General features: G+C 40.1%; 1 protein-coding gene across 1 annotated transcript in view; it reads left to right on the top strand.

The window, feature by feature from the left end:
- The window catches only part of RSU1 (Ras suppressor protein 1), a 227,357-nt gene that overhangs the window by 60,522 nt on the left and 146,897 nt on the right, over window positions 1-19,938 (top strand). Inside the window, exons 5-7 of the mRNA XM_001151460.8 lie at window positions 2,387-2,505; window positions 4,372-4,454; window positions 4,719-4,833. Of these exons, the coding sequence (XP_001151460.4) occupies window positions 2,387-2,505; window positions 4,372-4,454; window positions 4,719-4,833 (317 nt within the window). The remainder of the gene's footprint in view (window positions 1-2,386; window positions 2,506-4,371; window positions 4,455-4,718; window positions 4,834-19,938) is intronic.

The raw sequence follows: 19,938 nt of genomic DNA, 5'->3' as shown, positions 1-19,938 counted from the left end.
CTGGACGGAGCTGAAAGTGTTAGGAGAAGGATCGATGGCTAGAATGATTTTTATTGTCACAGTCCCTTCCAACTTTCAATATCTGTCAACTTTTATTAAAGTTTTTTTTAAAAAATTGGCTTTTAAGTATGCTCAAAGGGAACTGCATTAAGAAAAATAAGGGGCTTGAAGAAAGGATAAAAGATAGTGTAGAAAAAAATTCCCTTAGACTTCATTGGAGACACGCCCACACACACACACACACGCACACCCACACATACCCACACACACCACACCCACAGCACACACACATACCGTGTACAAACACACCCACACACACACCACACACACACTGCGTACACACACACCACCACACCCCCAAACACACCCTATACACACACCACACCACACTCATACGTACCCCACACCACACACATATCCCCCCACACACAGCCCCCCACACGTCCTTCACACACCACACCCCTCACACACCACACCCCTCACACACCACACGAAACACCCAGATACACATACACATAACACCACACACAATACCACACACACACACAGCACACACCCCACACACACACTCACACACAATTGACCCTTGAGCAACACGTGGGTTGAGGGAGCAACACAATGACTCACGCAGTCACAAATCCACACGTTACTTTTGACTCCGAAAAATCTTAATTCCTAATAGCCTGCAGTTGGCTGGAAGCCTTCCCAAAACTAGAAATAGTTGATGAACACATCTTTTGTATGTTACATGTATTCCATTCTGCATTCTTACAATAAAGTAAGCTAGAGAAAAGAAAATGTTATTAAGAAAGTCATAAGGAAAAGAAAGTGCATTTACTGTGCTTTAAGTGGAAGTGGATCATCTTAAAGGTCTTCGTCCTCTTCATGTTGAGTGGGCTGAGGAGGAAGCGGAGGGTTGGTTTTGCGGTCTCAGGGGTGGCAGAGGCAGAAGAAAAATATCCATGTGTCATTGGACCCAGGCAGTTCAAACCCATGTTGCTCAAGGGTCAGTTGTATGATTTAAAAATTTTTTAGGTTGTGATAAAATGCACACAAAATGTACCGTCTTTGTAGTAGACAGTTCAGTGGTGTTAAGCGTATTCACATTGTTGTTCAGCCAATCCCCAGAATTTTCTCATCTTGCAAACCTGAATCCTACGCCCATTAAACAACACCTCTCCATTCCCCCTCCCTCCAGCCCCTGGCCATCACCATTCTAATTGAAGATAATTTTCAGTGTTAGCAGTTGTAGAACAAAAACATGATTTTCCCCCCAAAAAAGGAATAAATGGAATGAAATCAAGCAAAAGCCTGAAAACTACAAAGCTTCATGTGTATATTTTGAGATATTATCACTACGTTCATAGGGAAGTTGTTCTTTACAAGGAAAGATATTTTGTAATGGTTTGAGTTTTTGTGTAAAGCAGTGATTAAGTTTCACCGTTGGAGGAAAACAACAACTAAGAAATTTTCAAGTGTTTCAAGAACATGTAAGCTGTCTGACTGAAATTATTAGCCTAAATAGGACAACATACCACACCTTCTCACTTATATGTGGAATGTAAAAAAGTAAACCTCATCGAAACAGGGAATAAAATGGTTACCACAGGCTGGAGGGAGAGGGGAATTGCAGAGATGTTAGCCAAAGGACATGAAATTTTAGTTAGGAGAAATAAGTTCAAGAGATGGATTGTACATCATGGTGACTGCAGTTAATAACAATATGTGGTATAATTGAAAATTGCTAAGAGAGTGAATTTTAAGCAGTCTCACCGCAAAAGACAAAAAAAATGACAAGCATATGAGGCAGTTCGTATGTTAAATAGTGTGATTGAAACCATTCCACGATGTATTATACATACATCAGAAGTATCATGTTGTACACCATAAGTATGTACAATCTTTGTCATTGTAAATATTAAATAAATGCTTTTTTTAATTAAAAAAAAAAAAGGATGGGCATGGGGGCTCACGCCTGTAATCCCAGCATTCTGGGAGGCCTAGGTGAGAGGATTGTTTGAGCTTAGGAGTTTGAGACCAGCCTGAGCAACATGGCAAAACCCCATCTCTGCAAAAAATACAAACATTAGCAGGGCGTGGTGGCGTGCACCTGTGGTCCCAGTTACTTGGGAGGCTGAAGTGGAAGGATCGCTTGAGCCTGGGGAGGTTGAGGCTGCAGTGAGCTGAGATCATGCCTCTGCACTAAAACCTAGGCAACAGAGTAAGACCCTGTCTCAAAAAAATAAAAAATAAAAATAAAGTATAAAGTGACTCTAGGATCATGGCACTGCCTTAAACTTTCAGCGTCTGAAACAGAGGTGCCCTTGATAGTCTGTATGAACGTGTCTTTGGTGTCATGACATAGATTTTTGTCCCCCTGCAACAGCATGAACAGGCTGAACACTTTGCCACGAGGCTTCGGCTCCCTGCCAGCTCTTGAGGTTCTGGACTTGACTTACAACAACTTGAGCGAAAATTCTCTTCCTGGAAACTTCTTCTACCTGAGTAAGAAACTTTCAATTCTATAAATCTCCTCAACCTTGTACTTTGCGTTCTGAGAGGGAAATTTATTTGCCAGGACCCAAACTACAAGAGAAATTATTGGACAGAGATAATTTTTTCTTTAGAGACTCCTTTTGAATATTCCTTCGTAGCTCAGCATTATGTGCATTTGATATATCGTTATGTGACACCATTGGGCTGAAGTGGACTTAGTAATGTCATATTAACATTCTGAGAGAGATTATATACCTAAATGAGATCAAGCCTCACATTTAGCTAAGAGACTTGACTTTCTTTTTAAATAGCATGCCAAAAAAAAAAAAGTATCTTCCTATGTTGCCATTAATTCTTTGTAGGATATTTGCCCAGGATATTCCAACCAATTATTTATTAAAAATATTTATTAATAAACCAGTAACACAATTTTTAAATTTTCCAGCCAGTATTCTTATTTTCAGCCTTTTAAAAAGTACTCTTATTGACCTATTTATCCAGTACACAGGCATTAAGAAATTATTGGCCACAGGTGAACACACTTTATTCTTTCATATGCAAACAAATTTCTTGCTGGAGATGCTTTTGAAAATTAAAAAATGATTTCTTCTGGGAACTCATGCACTATTTTGGACAAGGTTTGCTTCCCTTAAATCAGTGTTCTATTTCTTCAAATAGTAACTTGCGTGGCATTCAGAAAATCTGAATTTTCAGAGCTGGTCTCTAAAATTTTATTTTTTACCTTATGTACATTACCTTTCTATGACTTTCTCAAGCACATGAAACCAACTATAAAATATTTTCTTGGGCAGTGGAGCAACTATTTTTATTATGTTATATTAACATGCAGTTCTCGGGAGTCTGAGCTACAAAGATCACTTGAGGCTAGGAGTTTAAGACCAGCCTGGACAACATAGAGAGACCCTGTCTCTAGAAATAAAAATTTAAAAAGTAGCCAGGCATAGTAGCATGAGCCTGTGATCTTAGCTACTTGGGAGGCTGAGGTAGAAAGAGTGCTTGAGGCCAGGAGTTTGAGGCTGCAGTGACCCACTGCGCTCCAGCCTAGGTGACAGAGCAAGACTCTGTCTCTAAAAAATAAATACGGGTAAACAAAACATGTATCTAATTATACTCAGCTTTTTTGGTTGAAGATAAACAGATGCTTTAGAATTTTAGCCTTCAGTCGGTTGGAATCGTATTATCATTGTGTAATAATTATGAACAAATTTCTGACTACTGATATTCTCCTTAAATTAGGATTTACTCTGTTAACTTCGTGTCATTATTTTAGCCTCTTTGTCTTCATTTACTTTTGTCCTTAAGGCTGTAGAAACACGTAGTAATAATTAGTCAGATTATGGAACTGATGAGCTGTGGTTATAGCCTCCATCACCAGAAAGCCTTCCATTAATTTGTAACACAGTGCTATTTACATAGGAAAAGGTCTACTTTAACAGAGCTGTATTCTCTTGAAAGAACCCTTTTGCCGTAGGTATCCATAAAAGTGGCACAGTAGTGTTCTTTGTTTTACTTTGGATGCAAATGGAGAAATAAATGTGAATCAAAAGTAATCTATGAGAAGAATAGCAATCTTTTCTGAAAATGTGCTGAAACTCTGTGCCCCAAAATGCTGGCGCCCACAGTTGTTAATTGCGTCATTCCTCTTGGATATAGATGTTTTCCTGGACACACCAGCTCCACAATAAGCCAGTAAATCTAAGTTTGACCTGCTTGTTATTATTGGGAGCCCTAGGTATGTCAAAGGCTTTTCACCAAGCCAGGGTTATTAATCAAAGCTGACTCCCTCGTATTGATCAGACCTCAAATGGTTGTGTTCCATGCCACCCTGTTTATATATTGCTGTTTAATTTGCAGCCACCCTGCGTGCACTCTATCTAAGTGACAACGATTTTGAAATCCTGCCGCCAGATATTGGGAAGCTCACAAAGTTGCAGATAGTAAGTAATTTATCTAAATTCTTAGAAAATCAATTCACTGCTGCAGCCTTGTAGGGGTAGAATCAAGTCAATTTGAGCAGGAGTAAGGTTTGTTTTGTGGGAATAAACCACTACTCCTGATAGTGTTTCTTGATTATCTGCCGGCACTTGTAAATACATGGAAAGGATTGAGCTTTAGTAGAAGAGAGGACATAGAGGATGAGAGTTTCTGTGGAGCACCTTTTAATGTGTAAATATGTTGACAACTTGTTTTCTTCTGTTTAGCTCAGCCTTAGGGATAACGACCTGATCTCGCTGCCTAAGGAAATCGGGGAGCTTACCCAGCTTAAAGAGCTCCACATTCAGGGGAACCGCCTCACCGTTCTGCCCCCAGAACTAGGTAAGGTTGCTGATGAATGAACTTAGTTCTGGGTTTCATGAATAACAATTATCCTAATGTAGCAATTCTGAACAACCTCTGTCCTCTTCTTGGCAAACACTCTCCACCTAGGCACACGATGCTGATCATTTGAGAACCATTTGTCATTGACCAGAGTTAGCTGTTATAGGTTTGACCTTCCCCGATCCTGTGTTCTGCAGCCGTAGTGTCCCGTGTCTTAGAAACTGCTGATGAAAGATGACCCCGCTCAGCTCCCTGCGTGATGTAGTGGGAAAAGCATGGGATTAGTAATAAGAGCCTTATCCCTGGCTCCTCATTGACTAGCTGGGTAAGCTTTCTGGGTCTTGGTTGGTTATTAATAACTTTAAGTATCACTCTTACTTTTTAACCCCTTAAATTTTTATTGACCTGGAAAAACTTTTACCAAATAGTTAAAGTAGTTGTTACGGCTACTTGAACATGTTGATACCTCTGCGGGTCGTGATTTGCCTCTCTCCTGATCCCATCTCTAGTAGGAATTGTTAAATATGTTCTTGCTGGGAATGGATCCTACTCCTGGCTGCTGAATCCTAATCCTGTTTCTCTGCCAGGTCGTTCCTATTTTCAGGGTGGGTTTATGTCCCCCGCCAGAAATAACCTCCAAGCCAGTAATTCTGTTACTGCTTCGTTCCACTGCAAAAGGTTCACGAGTTCCCTTATCTTTTCTTGTGCAGACCCTCCATAGCCTCTCATTTCTTCAATCCTTTGAACCACATTGTTTTCTCAAACTGTGATTATTTGCTTTTCTACTCCAAAATACCATCATTTTTAAGAAACACATTGAGGAAGCAGTTCTTTAAACAAGTTTGGCGGTTTGAAGAGGCCATTTGTTAGAAATTAGAATGCAGTCACCAGGAGGGCAGGGACATTTTTCTATTTGTTCCCTCGGGTACAGTAGGTGCTCAGAAAACACTGACTGAATGAATTAATGAAGCAAGGACCTTGGATGACAGGACGTTAGGAAGGTTATGAGCAGGCTCATGTGGCTAATGGTTACGCATAGGAAGACTGAGACACAGAGCACGCCTATCAGCACCTAGAGTTCTGTTGGCAGCCATATTAGTCTAAAGGGAAGGCAGTCACGTGATTTCGTGGACCAGCTGGGAAGTCCCGCCTCCTCTCTTGCCGTTTCCCTTAGCTCTCTTGCTAGTGTTAAAAATCCACCCAGAGGATTATTTAATGATTTTTTAAGGGCTGAGGAGCAACTCAACGCTTCTCTTTACTGAGTTGCAAGTAGTCAAGTGTTGCTTTGGGAGTAGGGTGACAGAATCAAGAAACGCTTTTTGCAAACATTTTCAAGACAAAAAACTTCTTCTTAAAAGAGAGATCCTGGGCCGGGCACGGTGGCTCCCACTTGTAATCCAAGCACTTTGGGAGGCCAAAGCAGGCGGATAGCTTGAGCCCAGGAGTTTGAGACCAGCCTGTGCAACGTGGTGAAACCCCGTCTCTACAAAAAGTACAAAAAATTAGCTGGACGTGGTGGTGAATGCCTGTAGTCCCAGCTACTCGGGAGGCTGAGGTGGGAGGATCACCTGAGCCTGGGAGGTCAAAGCTGCAGTGAGCAGTGATCGTGCCACTGCACTCCTGGCTGGGTGACAGAACAAGACCTTGTTAAAAGGAAAAAAAAAAAAAAAAAAAAAAGATCTTCTACAGTGGTTAATAACCACAGATGTTAGCATAAGTAATAGCTGGGGAGCTTCTGCAGAACTCAAAAACTTGCTCCCTCCCCAACCTACTAAATCAGAATCTCCATGTGTGAGGTGAATTCTTCTATAACTTGGTGTAAAGCTCACTTAATGCCTCTGACATGTATGCTTGGTTAGTGTGGTTAGTAGAAACGGAAAAATAAATGTGTATTTTGATGTCATTTGATCTTATTTCATTTTTCAAGCAGTGAGGCAACGTAGGATATTAAACAATTATTTTATCAGACAGTAATTTGCCACAAAAATGTCTAGTTGAACCTACGCATGCCTATGTATATATTTTAAAATCTTACTCATTTTGCTTATCTTATTTAAATACTGCATGAGGTAATATTTGTTCAACATTTCTGTAAGGCTTTCCATTAACAAATCATGTATATTTTTATTCAGGTGTAGAATTGAGGGGGAAGGCTTTAAATGACTTTATTTTTGCCAGCCATATGTAGAAAAGCTTAATCTTAACATTTGCCTGATAGCAGTTTTTCCTGATTATAGACAAACAGTTGTAAGTAAGTGATAAACCTTTAGAAGTCACTGTCACAAGCAAAACTCAAGATGAAGACAAATGGACTATTTATTTTTGAATGGTGATTTTTTTTTAAAAGTCAAGATTAGTATAATACTAATACAGTAACAGCTATTATAATAATAGATAGTATCTATTAAGGCCTGGAATTGCAAGGCACTGTAAATGTTTTTCCTGCAATATCACCTATAATTATCGTAAGAATTATAAGGAGACATTTTAAAGATGAGGACACTGAGGCGTAGAGAGAGTTGGTTGGTGACAAGTCTGTGGGGACACACCTAGTGATTCAGGTGAGATTTGAACCTGACAGTCCCTCCTCTGGGTCCAGCTTCCTGATCATGGTGAGGTCCTTTTTCCCACCCATATGCTGGTAAGAGGATTCCTAGAAATGCAGTTTCCAAGTTTGAACAGAACACAACCCCAGCACACTCTCCCGAAAAGGCAGGCGGAGAGATGTTGCTGGATGGTGAGTTGGCGTGGGCTTTGCCGGCATGTGAGCAAGGCTAGCATAACACTTTGCAAAATGCAGCTGAGATGGCCTCTGCAAGACAAATTGCTGGCCCTTTCCAAGCCAGTTGCGTTGTCCCCATGTCTCTTTGCCCTCAGTAAACACGCCCCAGGATGGGATCGTCTTTGGTTTTTTTGTGACCCCAACACCTGAGGTGACCATCTGGATGCTGCTCCGGGCTGGCTGACGGGCAGTGCTGGGCACTGGTGATGCATATGAAGCTTATGCTGCAGGTTTGCTTCTGGGGGTGTTTTAAAGTGTGGATGATGATCTCTCCCTGTATATTTTTTACATATCTGAATACACGAGATAAATGCTTTTGAGATTTCTGTGAAATTTCCTTTCATAATAAATGCAGAGTTTATTGACTTGTAACCTTTTTGGTACTGGTATTTGAGCCAAGCAAGAGAATCCAGGCGAGTTCTGATTTATCAGGTCTGAGAACATACAGGGACACAGCAAAATAAAGTCAGGGGCTTGGCTGGAGGTTTAATATGTGATTGTGTTACTTTACCTTTACTGTGTGTCTTTGAATAAGCTATTTAAACTGTTATGTCTGGTTCTTAAGTAGTAAAGCACTTGCTTTCATATTAGTCTAAATACCTATAAGAAATGAGATGTAAGTTGAGTCTCGTGTACCCATTCATTCATTTATTCATTCAGGTTAAGTTCCTATTTGAGGGCAGACCTTTGAGTCCAAGGAACTTGCTTTTTCCGGTAAAGTAAGAGTCACTTATTCAACAACTGTTTGTTGAGCCCCTGGTATTTGCTAGGGATTAGAACAAGAGACAGAACATGCGTTATTGATGATGTTCTAGTGGGAGAAGACAAAAGAAAGAGAGAGAGAATATGAATGACAGATATGTGGTATTAAGAGCTCTGGGAAAAAAATGGAGCATGGAAGGGAGAGCCCAGCTGGGGAACGGGTAATCAGAGAAACCCTCACTCATAGGGTGGTGCCCTTTATGCAGAGACTTAAAGGAAGGAGGGAGGTCCCCTGACAGAGAGAATGGTAAGTGCAAAGGTCCTGGGTGGGCTTGTGTTGAGGAAGAGCAAGGCCAGTGTGGCTGGAACAGAGTGAGTGAAGGGGAGAGAGTTGTAAGCAATGAGCTTAGACAGGAAATGGGGTCTGGTTCACATGGGAACTAGTAGGACATTGTCCGAACTTGGGCTTTTACTCCGGGTGAAATGGGCGCTCCTATAGATGCTCCCGTCCTAATCACCAGAATGTGAGAATTTGTTACCTTATATAGGGAAAGTGACTTTACTTATGGACTTTGGAGTCTTGAGATGGGGAGATTATCGTGGATTGCCCAGGTGAGCCCAGTGTAATCACAAGGGGCCTCCTAAGAGGGAGGAAGGAGGGTCAGAGGTAGGAGTAGAAGACGTGGTGACAGAAGCAAGAGGCTGGAGTCACTCATGGAAGGGGCCACGAGCCGAGAAGTACAGGCAGCCTCCAGAAACTGGAAAGGCATGCAGCTGGATTTCCCGCCTGCAATCCCGAAGCCTCCAGGAGGAATGCAGACTTATTGGCACCTCAATTTTAGCTCCATAAAATCCAGTTTTTGGACTTCTGCACTCTACAACAGTAAGAGACTAGATTTCTATTATTTTAAGCCACTGCTTGTAGTCATTGGTTAGAGCAGCAAAAGGAAGCTGATACAAATGGGAAGACATTGAAGGGTTTTGAGGAAAGGCATAGCATGATCTGACTTTCTTATTTAGACACAGAGTCTCATGTGATCACCCAGGCTGGAGTGCAGTGGTGCAATCATAGCTCACTGCAGCTTCTGTCTCCCAGGCTCAAGCCATCCTCCTGCCTCAGCCTCCGAAGTAGCTGGGACTACAGGCGTGCACCACTGTGCCCCACTGGTTTTCTCAGTTTTTTGTGGAGATGGGGTCTTGCTGTATTGCCCAGGCTAGTCTCAAACTCCTGGGCTTGAGTGATCCTCCTGCCTCAGCCTCCTGAAGCACTGGGATTACAGGCATGAGCCATGGTGTGTAGCCCCTGACTGTTTTTCAGAGGAGTTCTTTGGCTGCTGTGCTGAAAATAGGCTGGAGGGCAGAGGGCAAGGGTGGAAGTGGAGAGTCTGAGAGATAGGAGACTATCATAGCAATCCTGGTGGGAGTAGATGCTGGCTTCATCCAAATGGTAGTGGTAGTGGTAGAAGTAATGGTCGGATACTGGATCTGTTTCAAAGGCAAAACTAACAGGAATTGGTGACAGTTTAGATGAGGGGTGAGAGAGTTAAGGTTAACTGTGAGGTTTTTGGTCTAAGCAACTGGAAGGCTGGGAAAGATTTTAGGAAGAGTAGATGAGGAGAGGGATTGAGGAGAGGAGGTCATCCTGACCTGAGCCTCAGATATGTTAAATTTGAGATGCCTTAGGGGTGTCTCATTGAGAAGGCAATAGGGTATAAGAATCTAGAGTCCAGAAGAGAAGTCTAGGCTGCATATATAGTTTGGGGCATTATCAGCATACATTTAAGACTACAAATTGGATGAGATCCCTTGTGTGTGACTGCAGAGAGTGAATGATTGAGCCTGAAGCACTGTGGTTCCTAAACACTGAAGCCAGAAGGATCGAGGATGTTTATGGGTGGGGCTGACTCCCAGGCAGACATCCGTGGCCATTCAGGGACTGTGGCCACCTCGGTTGACACCACAGATGGCTCCCCATTGCTGGAGCTGTGTGGTGTGTTTTAGCTTCATAGGGAAAAGGGGTTCTCTTACGAGACAGATGGGGATTGGGGGATTATTCTCTTTTTCCTGACATATGCAGTAAACTCGGCCAGGACAGGACAGTGGAATGCACATAACTGAAATATCCTCTGGAGCCTGCCTGAATGCAGAAGTCTCTTTTTGCCCAGTATTTTCAGCCAGCATCCAGACTCCTAAAAAGCAGCCAGCCGTGTGGCTAACTGAACTTTCACCCCTTTTTTGTTCTTTTATATATTATTTCTTTGAAGAATTAATTAGTAAAGAGGATAAAAATCCTGCGTTGGTAGTGAAGAAAGGAAACTCAATGCATACCCTGAACAATCCTCAGAATAGGTCAACAGCCCCAGAAAAAAAAAAAAAAAGTGATTTGGGAGCTGGTGACGTCACCTGGGGTTTGTTAGCAGTTTTCTATTCCATTTCTACATTTTCTCACCTGCCGATGAGACTGCTGTTGTGTGAGCTGAAGATCTGGATTCTGTGTTTTGCTTAACTCTCTTTCCTGAGCATTCCATGGTTTCTGCTGCTTGTTCTGAATTGGAATTGTTTCTGGTTGCTTGGCTTCTAGGCAGTAATGGGACCTCTTGTCCTGCATTTGTTACCCAGATAATTTTGCCTTTGGAGAAGAGGAAAAAAAAATCACATTGGTCTGCTCGGCATGCAACAAAACAAAGTGCTATAGACATCAAAACCTTATTTGCACCAATCCCAGCAGCCTATGGGACGTATGTCTGCAACGCTGCATACACCTGGGGCTAGCCAGCTTAGTGCCCTACAATATGTGCCCACAATCGATAGCATTTTTTACTACAGTAACTATGAGAAGCATAGTATTTTCTAGCATACTTGTGAAGAGTGGAAACAAATACTAATCCCCTTCAGAGAGTAAAGGATGTTATGAATTGAGAATTTCCTCTCAATTATATACTCCAGAATAAACAGAATTAACAATGAGTGGATGTACAGTCAAAAATCTCTTGTTATATCTCTTAATCGTTTTCCTGTGGACATTAAGAAGCTAAAGAAAAATAACTTTCTTTTCTGAGGCAGGGAAGAAGAAAATCCAGTATTCTTTGTTTGGTCAATTAAGTCCCTGATTATAAGTGTCTTGTTTATCTTCTCTTCTGTTATTGTCATTCTGTCAACTGGTTCCCATTTATTTTATCCAGAGGTTTAAAACATTTTTTAAATGTAAACAGTAGAGGATAGAGGTTAAGTGCTGGACTCTCCATCACTAGGCTTGGGTTCAAACCTCACTCTCCCACTGCCTTGTTCTGTGACCTTCAGATATTGATATGATTTGGCTCTGTGTCCTCACCCAAATCTCATCTTGTAGCTCCCATAATTCCCACGCATTGTGGGAGGGACCTGGTGGGAGATGACTGAATCATGGGGGCGGGTCTTTCCTGGGCCGTTCTTGTGATAGTGAATGGGTCTCACAAGATCTCATGGTTTTAAAAATGGGGGTCTCCTACACAAGCCCTCTCTTGTGGCTCCTGCCATCCATGTAAGATGTGACTTGCTTCTCCTTGCCTTCCACCATGATTGTGAGGCCTCCCCAGCCTCGTGGAACTATAAGTCCAATTAAACCTTTCTTTTGTAAATTGCCCAGTCTCGGGGATGTCTTTATCAGTAGCGTGAAAACGGACTAGAACAGATAATGTTATTTTACCTCCCTTCTGTACCTCATGTAAAATGGGGATAATACCAGCTCCCACCTCATGGTGTCTTTGTGAGGATTAAAAGGATAATCTGCTTAAAGAATTTAGCCTTGATTCAGGAATGAGTACAGCTGCTCAGTGAATGTTAGGTAAATGAACACACACACACACATACACATACGGGCACAGTGGATATTTATGCTATTAAACTTTGACTGTTTAGAGACCAGCTTTCTGAAACCTGGGCTCTTCTGAAACAGTCTAAGCAGAGAGGTCACCCCAGCCCCACCCTTTTGACAGGGAAGAGGCAGTTAGTTACCGAGTGCCTAGTGAGAAAGAAACAACAGAGTAGATCCAAAGCCAAAGTCTCACCTCACACAGTGGGATTGGTCAGTGTATCCTGTGGATAAAAGAAAGGCTGGGAATTATCCTCCTGTGTGAAAATTGAGGCACATAGGAAGGGTCAGAAGAGAAAAGCGAGGGAAAAGAAGGGGCAAGAGGGAGGAGCTCAGATGAAGGGATTCTGCATGGCCAGTACTCAGGGTGGACAAAAGACATAGCAAGAAGAGTATGCCTGCAGTCCACCCATCCTAAGAATTTTATAATTACAAGCAATTTTCCAAGTCTGTGCCTTTCTTGGGAGTTTTATATTGAGGCTGGGAGCAAGTTCTGGTTGTTCTGTGTAAAAAGCTCTGATTGGCTTTTTGGTTGGACCATTGGTTGTTTCATTCACTCATTCGTCCATTCATTCAATTCTTCCTTTTTGACATCCTTTATATATTATTAACTTGTTCCTAGTAAGTGTTGGGTACTTTGTAGTACTTGCACTAACTGGTTAGACTCACTTCTTTATCCATATTAAGATCTTAAACTACCTCTCTGCAAGTGACAACATTATTTTCTAATTGTTTAATTTCTCACTGTCTTAACATTACCTTTTGTGACAGCGCTTATTTCATTGGGGATTTTTTTTATTCTCCCAGAATTCATGATAACAACCACTGTTCTGAACCAATTGCTTCATTTGTTATATCAGTTGTGTGCCTACACTATAATGCTTTTGTCACTTGTCTACATATTAGTAATTTATTTCATGTTTAAAATATGCTATATAAATCCATCTTTTGAAATCTTTATTATATTATAAATTAAAAGCATTATAGAAAAAGAAGTCTCTTCTGGAGTTCGACAAAGTAGTTCAGCTCTCATATGAAATCTTTTCTTTCTTTCTTTCTTTTTTTTTTTTTGAGACAGAGTCTTGCTCTGTGTCACCCGGACTGGCTTGCAGTGGCATGATCATGGCTCACTACAGCCTTGACCTTCTGGGCCCAGGTGATCCTTGCACCTCAGCCTTCCAAGTAGCTGGGACCACAGGCATGCATCACCATGCCTGGCTAATTTTTTTAACTTTTTTAGAGATTGAGTCTCCCTACGTTGCCCAGGCTGGTCTCGAACTCCTGAGCTGAGGCCATCCTTCCACCTTGCCCTCCCAGAATGTTAGGATTATAGGAATGAGGCACCCACCTGGCTAAATCTTTTAACTATTTCCTTAAGAAAAGATGTAGTGTGATTATTAACTATGTCTAGAATAAGCAGACTCCAAATACATAATAAAAAAGTTAATTTTTTTAGACTAGATTTTTGATTCGGGGTAATTACCTTCCCCAACCCAAGGCAGCTTTATGTTGTTTATCAGAATTGGTTTTCTTGCCTAAATCCTATTACTATGAAAAGAAGGTCTAGCTTAATAGATAGAGCAGTAAGTGACAAGGATGTTCTTTATGGAATTGTAAACTGTGCCACTTTCGCATGAATAAGGTTGAATTTGTCAATTGATCACTAACATTTTTCAGATTAGTTTTAAGCTAGATATAATTACAGACATAGCTTAGTTTTTGTGCAGAATATCGTAATTTGCAGAAGAGTTTCATGCACTTAATCTCAGTTGTATAATGTAGGCAAGGAGAGCTCTCTGGCCTCTTTTTAAAGATGATGGGACCAAGGGAGATTGTGACTTGCCTAAGGCCACATTATTGACATGGCTTATTATAGACAGAATCCAGTTTTTAGTTCAGATCTTCCTAATTCAAAAATAAGCATTCCTCCCAATGGTATACCCATCAATGTGTCAAAACTGAGCCAATAAAAAGGCCTAATTTATTGTTAGATGACAGATTGCTGTGGTTCCAAATATATGCCTTAATTTTATTTGAAAAAGAAAATGTTGGGAATAGAATATTTGTACCCAACTTTGAATTTTGACTTGGATTTTATTGCATGCTCCTACATTTTATTTCTGCATTAATATTTCTTTTGCCATACTTCACAAAAAATCATACCATATCCTTTGATTCCCCTGGCCTTCACTGATAATCAAAAATGACTCCCGTCCAGTCTCCTACATGATATTTTTTAACAAGTTCCATTTTATATATTCTATTTCAGTGAAATCTTTAGCCCTAGAAAATGTTTTCAGCATGGATTTTTAAAATGCTAAGTGAATTATATTTCTGCCTGGTGAGTTATTGCCTTAAAGGGGTTGGGAAGTTGCAACACATAAAACGTTTCCGTTTTGTAGTATAAATTTCAGGAAGCCCAGCGTCAGGTTCAGCGTGATTGAACATGTGCATCAATCTGTGTTAACACCAGCTGGAAAAGCTTGCCACTGTGTGCAGTGGACTTCCTTTGATTTAATAGGATGCTAAATGTATTTTGCCCTGGGAGAAATGCCGGCAGTGCTAACGTTCCGGATTTTTTTTTTTTTTAATTCCAGAGGCATGTCTGTAAATACAGTTGTTATCACCTCAATACATATATAATATCTTATATTTATGTAGCCTCTCCCTTTGAGGCGTCTCCTATATATTATAGTGTTCCTATGTTAAAAGAAAAAAAAAGCAAGGTTATACTGAGTCAGACCCAAATGGTACTGCATGCGTGTGTGAGTGTGAGTTTCTTTCAGAGTGCAGTGGGAGTTCGAAAGGAGTGAAGTGGGTGACAGTTGTCCCTCATGTTGTCAACACCAGAAATCTAGGCCTTACCGTGACATCATGGATCAGTCTTTCATATTTATATTTAGACCTTTCCAGAATTCTTCACATTTTCAACTGAGTATTAATTCCATAAGTTGACTACCCATTACACAAAAGCATCTAATTGTACCATTTATACTCCTGTGAAGTTTTAGGTGATAGCATTCTAATATTAGTAAATAAGCTTATGCTCATTTTTTCAACATACGTAGAGTGATTTTAACACGCCCAGTACTCTCTGTTGCCTTTTATATTTGCTGTTTTAAAAATATCAGCTCTTCTCCTTGGACAGCCCCTATTGAATCCATCTTAACCATATCAGAATCTGACTTCCAACCCCATATACATTATATTTCTGTAATCAGTTCAGTTTGGGGAGCACTGGTTAAATGAAACATACATAACCCTTACCTTCATGAAGAAAATCTTTGAAAGAAAGAAACAGCTGCACAAATAAACATTACAAAATGGCTGCTAGAATGTAAGCTTCCCCAAGACATTGGTTTAAGCCACCCTCATCTCTCACCTGGGTTGCTAGAATAACCTCCCAACTGGTTTCCTGCTTCCTACCTTCCCTTTACAATCCATTCTTCACCCCGTAGTCAAGGTGATCTTAGAAAATTACAGAGTGGATTGTATGCCTTTGTCAATTAGAGCTCTTTAATGTTCCCTAGGAATATTTAAGGCCCATCTGGCACCCATGGTTTCCATGCTACTTATCACCCTCACTCACTCATGAGCCGCTGTCAATAACCTCCTCTCACTTTTTCATGATCTTTGCTCTCTCCTTGGAATTTTCACCTGAATATTTTTGCAGCTCATACCACACAATTCATACATTCTAAGTGTACAATTCAGTGTTTTTTAGTATGTTCAGAGTTGTACAACCATTATCACAACTTTAGAACATCGTTTGTTACCTCAAAATGAAACGCCATACCCTTTTCTTTCTCGCTCCAATCCGTCCATCTCTCCTAGCCCTAAGGGTTTTATAGTTTGGCTCTTACATTTATATCTTTGATCCATTTTGAGTTAATTTTTGTATGTGATATGAGCTAAGGATTCAGTTTTATTCTTTTGCCTGTGGCTGTCCTGTTGTTCCAGCACCATGTGTAGAAAAGACTGTTCTCTTTTTATCAAATGGTCTTGGCACTCTTGTCAACAACCAATTGACAGCAGATATATAGTTTTATTTTTGTACTCTCAATGCTATTTCACTTATTTATATGTCTATCCTTATGCGAGTACCACACTATCTTTAGTACTGTTGCTTTGTAGTAAGTTTTTAAATTGGGGCATGTTAGTTTCAACTTTGTTATTCTTTTTCAAGATTGTTTTAGCTATTTTGAGGCCTGTGAGTTTCCATATGAATTTTAGAATCAGCTTGTTAATTTATACAAAGAAGCCAACTTGTGTTTTGGTAGAAATTGCACCGAATTTGTAGATTATTTCAGGGATTATCATAATCTCAACAATATGAAGGCTTCAGTTCAGATCCATGAACATGGGATTTTTTTACATTTATTTAGATCTTCGATTTATTTCAGTAATGTTTTGTAGATTTCACAGTTTTTTATACTTTTGCTAAATTTTTTCCTAAGCATTTTATTATTTTTGTTGCTATTATATATGAAATTATTTTCTTAATTTTACTTTTGGGTTGTTGGTTGCTAGTATGTGGGAAGACAGTGGATATTGTATTGATTTTATATTTTACAACCTTATGAACTCAGTTATTCTCATTGTTTTTTAGTGGATTCCTTAGAATTTTCTCTTTATGAGAGCTGTTTTACCTCCTCCTTTCCAATCTGGATGTCTTTAATTTTATTTTCTTGGCAATTACTTTGGCTGCAACTTCTAGTACAGTGTGGAGTATAGATGGCAAGAGCAGACATCCTTGTCTTAAATCTTAAGGGGAAAGCATCCAGTCATTCACCATAGAATATTATGTTATCTGTAAGATTTTTTTGTGTAACCCTTGTCAGATTTTACAAATGCCCTTCTATTTTTTGTTTGCAGAATGATTTACCATGAAATGTTGAATTGTGTCAAATGCCTTTTCTATGTCTATGTGGCTTTTATTTTTTGTATCTTCCTTTTTATATATTTCTGGATTTCATTTGTTAGTATTTTACTTAAAATTTTTCCACATTCATGAGGGATATTAGTTTGTAGTTTTCTTCTGGTATTATAGTATCTTTGTATAGTTTTTGTTTCAGGACTATCGAGTCTCATAAAATGAGTAAAATTTGATAGTTTTTCTTTTTTGAATGTTTGAAAGAATTCATTATTGACGCCATCTGGGTCTTGAATTTTCTTTGTGGGAAAGTTTTGAATTATGAATTCAGTTTTTTGATATAAGGCTCTTCAGATTTTCTGTTTCCTCTAGAGTCTTTTGGTAATTCTCATGTCTTAAAAATGTACATTTTGGCCGGGCACGGTGGCTCACGCCTGTAATCCCAGCACTTTGAGAGGCTGAGGCGGGTGGATCACCTCAGTTCGGGAGTTCGAGACTAGCCTGACCAACATGGAGAAACCCCATCTCAACAAAAAATACAAAATTAGCCGAGTGTGGTGGTGCACACCTGTGATCCCAGCTACTCGGGAGGCTGAGGCAGGAGAATTGCTTGAACCCAGGAAGTGGAGTGAGCTGAGATCACACCATTGCACTCCAGCCTGGGCAACAAGAGTGAAACTCCATCTCAAAAGAAAGAAAGAAAGAAAATGTGTAGTCCCAGCTACTCAGGAGGCTGAGGCAGGAGAATGGCGTGAACCTGGGAGCGGAGCTTGCAGTGAGCCGAGATTGCGCTACTGCACTCCAGCCTGGGCGACAGAGCGAGACTCTTTCTCAAAAAAAAAAAAAAAAAAAAAAAGGAAGAAAATGTACATTTCTTGCAAATCAAAACCACAATGAGATACCATCTCATGCCAGTTAGAATGGTGATTATTAAAAAGTCAGGAAGCAACAGATGCTGGAGAGGATGTAGAGAAATAGGAACACTTTTACACTCTTGGTGGGAGTATAAATTAGTTCAACCATTCTGGAAGACAGTGTGGCAATTCCTCAAGGATCTAGAACCAGAAATACCATTTGACCCAGCAATCCCATTACTGGGTATATACCCAAAGGATTATAAATCATTCTACTATGAAGATACATGTGCATGTATGTTTATTGCAGCACTATTTACAATAGCAAAGACTTAGAACCAACCCAAATGCCCATCAATGATAGACTGGATAAAGAAAATGTGGTCCGTATACACCATGGAATACTATGCAGCCATAAAAAAGAATGAGTTCATGTCCTTTGCAGAGACATGGATGAAGCTGGAAGCCATCATTCTCAGCAGCCTAACATAGGAACAGAAAACCAAACACCACATGTTCTCATTCATAAGTGGGAGTTGAATGATGAGAACACAGGGACAACAGGGAGGGGAACATCACACCCTGGGGTCCGCTGGGGGGTCGGGGGCAAGGAGAGGGAGAGCATTAGGACAAATACCTAATGCATGTGCGGCTGAAAACCTAGTTGATGGGTTGATAGGTGCAGCAAACCACCATGGTACATGTATACGTACGTAACAAACCTGCAAGTTCTGCATAGGTATCCTGGAACTTAAAATAATTTTTTTTAAAAAAGTACATTTCTTCCGAGTTAGTCTGTATTGTCCCCATTTTTATTGTTAATTTATGTTTTCCATTTTTCCCTCCTTTGATTGATTGGTCCAAATAGCTGATTGTAGTTTCACTGAGTTATTTTATTCTTTGTTTTGTATTTCAATGATTTGCTTTTCTTCTTCTGAGTACAGCTGGCTGTGATTTTTCTAGCTTGTTTAGGTGAAAGCTTACGTGATTGATTTTCAGTTTTTCTTCCTTTTTTTTTGAGACAGAGTCTTGCTCTTTCACACAGGCCAGAGTCCAGTGGCGCTATCTCGGCTCACTGCAAGCTCCGCCTCCTGGGTTCACGTCATTCTCCTGCCTCAGCCTCCTGAGTAGCTGGGACTACAGGTGGCCACCACCGGGCCCAGCTAATTTTTTGTATTTTTTTTTAGTAGAGACGGAGTTTCACTCTGTTAGCCAGGATGGTCTCGATCTGCTGACATCGTGATCTGCCTGTTTTGGCCTCCCAAAGTGCTGGGATTACAGGCGTGAGCCACCGTGCCTGGCCTCTTCTTTTTTAGTGTAAGCACTTCAAGTTAGAAGTTTTTCTCCGTTGTTTTAGCAGCATCTCACACATTCTGTAATTTCATTATCATTCAGTTTCAAATATTTTCTTTTGTAAGACCTGGGGCCTGTTATTTAGAAATTGAGAATTTGTTTGTTTTGAAGTATTTGGAGATATCCGAAACATTTTGTTACTGATTTCTAATTTAAATTATGTCCTGATCAAAATTCATAGTCTATATAATTCTAATCCTTCACAATTTGTTGATTTGTTTTATGGGCCTGCATATTCTCTAGTTGGTGAATTTTACATGCACACTTAAAAATTTTATGTGCCCCATCAGTGTTCCATAAATGTTAGGTTACATTAGTTGATATGTTATAACTCCCAGTAATATTGTTTTTTTTTTTTCCTTAAGTTAGTTTTCTTAAATAACTTTAGAGAGGAGGAAAAAGTTTTTTACATTGACTGCTGCTTCTCTATTTACCGTTTCTGATGCTCTTCTTTCCTTGATGTAGATAGGCACTTCCATCTGGTATCATTTGCCTTTATCCTGAAGAATTTTTTCTTTTGTATTTATTGTAGTACAGTTCTTTTTGGTCATTAATTAGCTTTTGTTTATCTGAAATATTTTTATTTTGTTTTCAGTTTTTGGAGGAATTTTTTTCAGGATATGAAATTTTAGGTTGACAGGTTTTTAATTTTTTTTACTTCTACCTTGCTTCAAGGGTGTTTTCTTGT

This window comes from Pan troglodytes, chromosome 8 (genome assembly GCF_028858775.2).
Source record: "Pan troglodytes isolate AG18354 chromosome 8, NHGRI_mPanTro3-v2.0_pri, whole genome shotgun sequence".
NCBI classification, from domain to species: Eukaryota; Metazoa; Chordata; class Mammalia; order Primates; family Hominidae; genus Pan; species Pan troglodytes.
The sequence above is the reverse complement of the archived record's forward strand: the minus strand, read 5'-3'. Positions and strand labels throughout refer to the sequence as shown.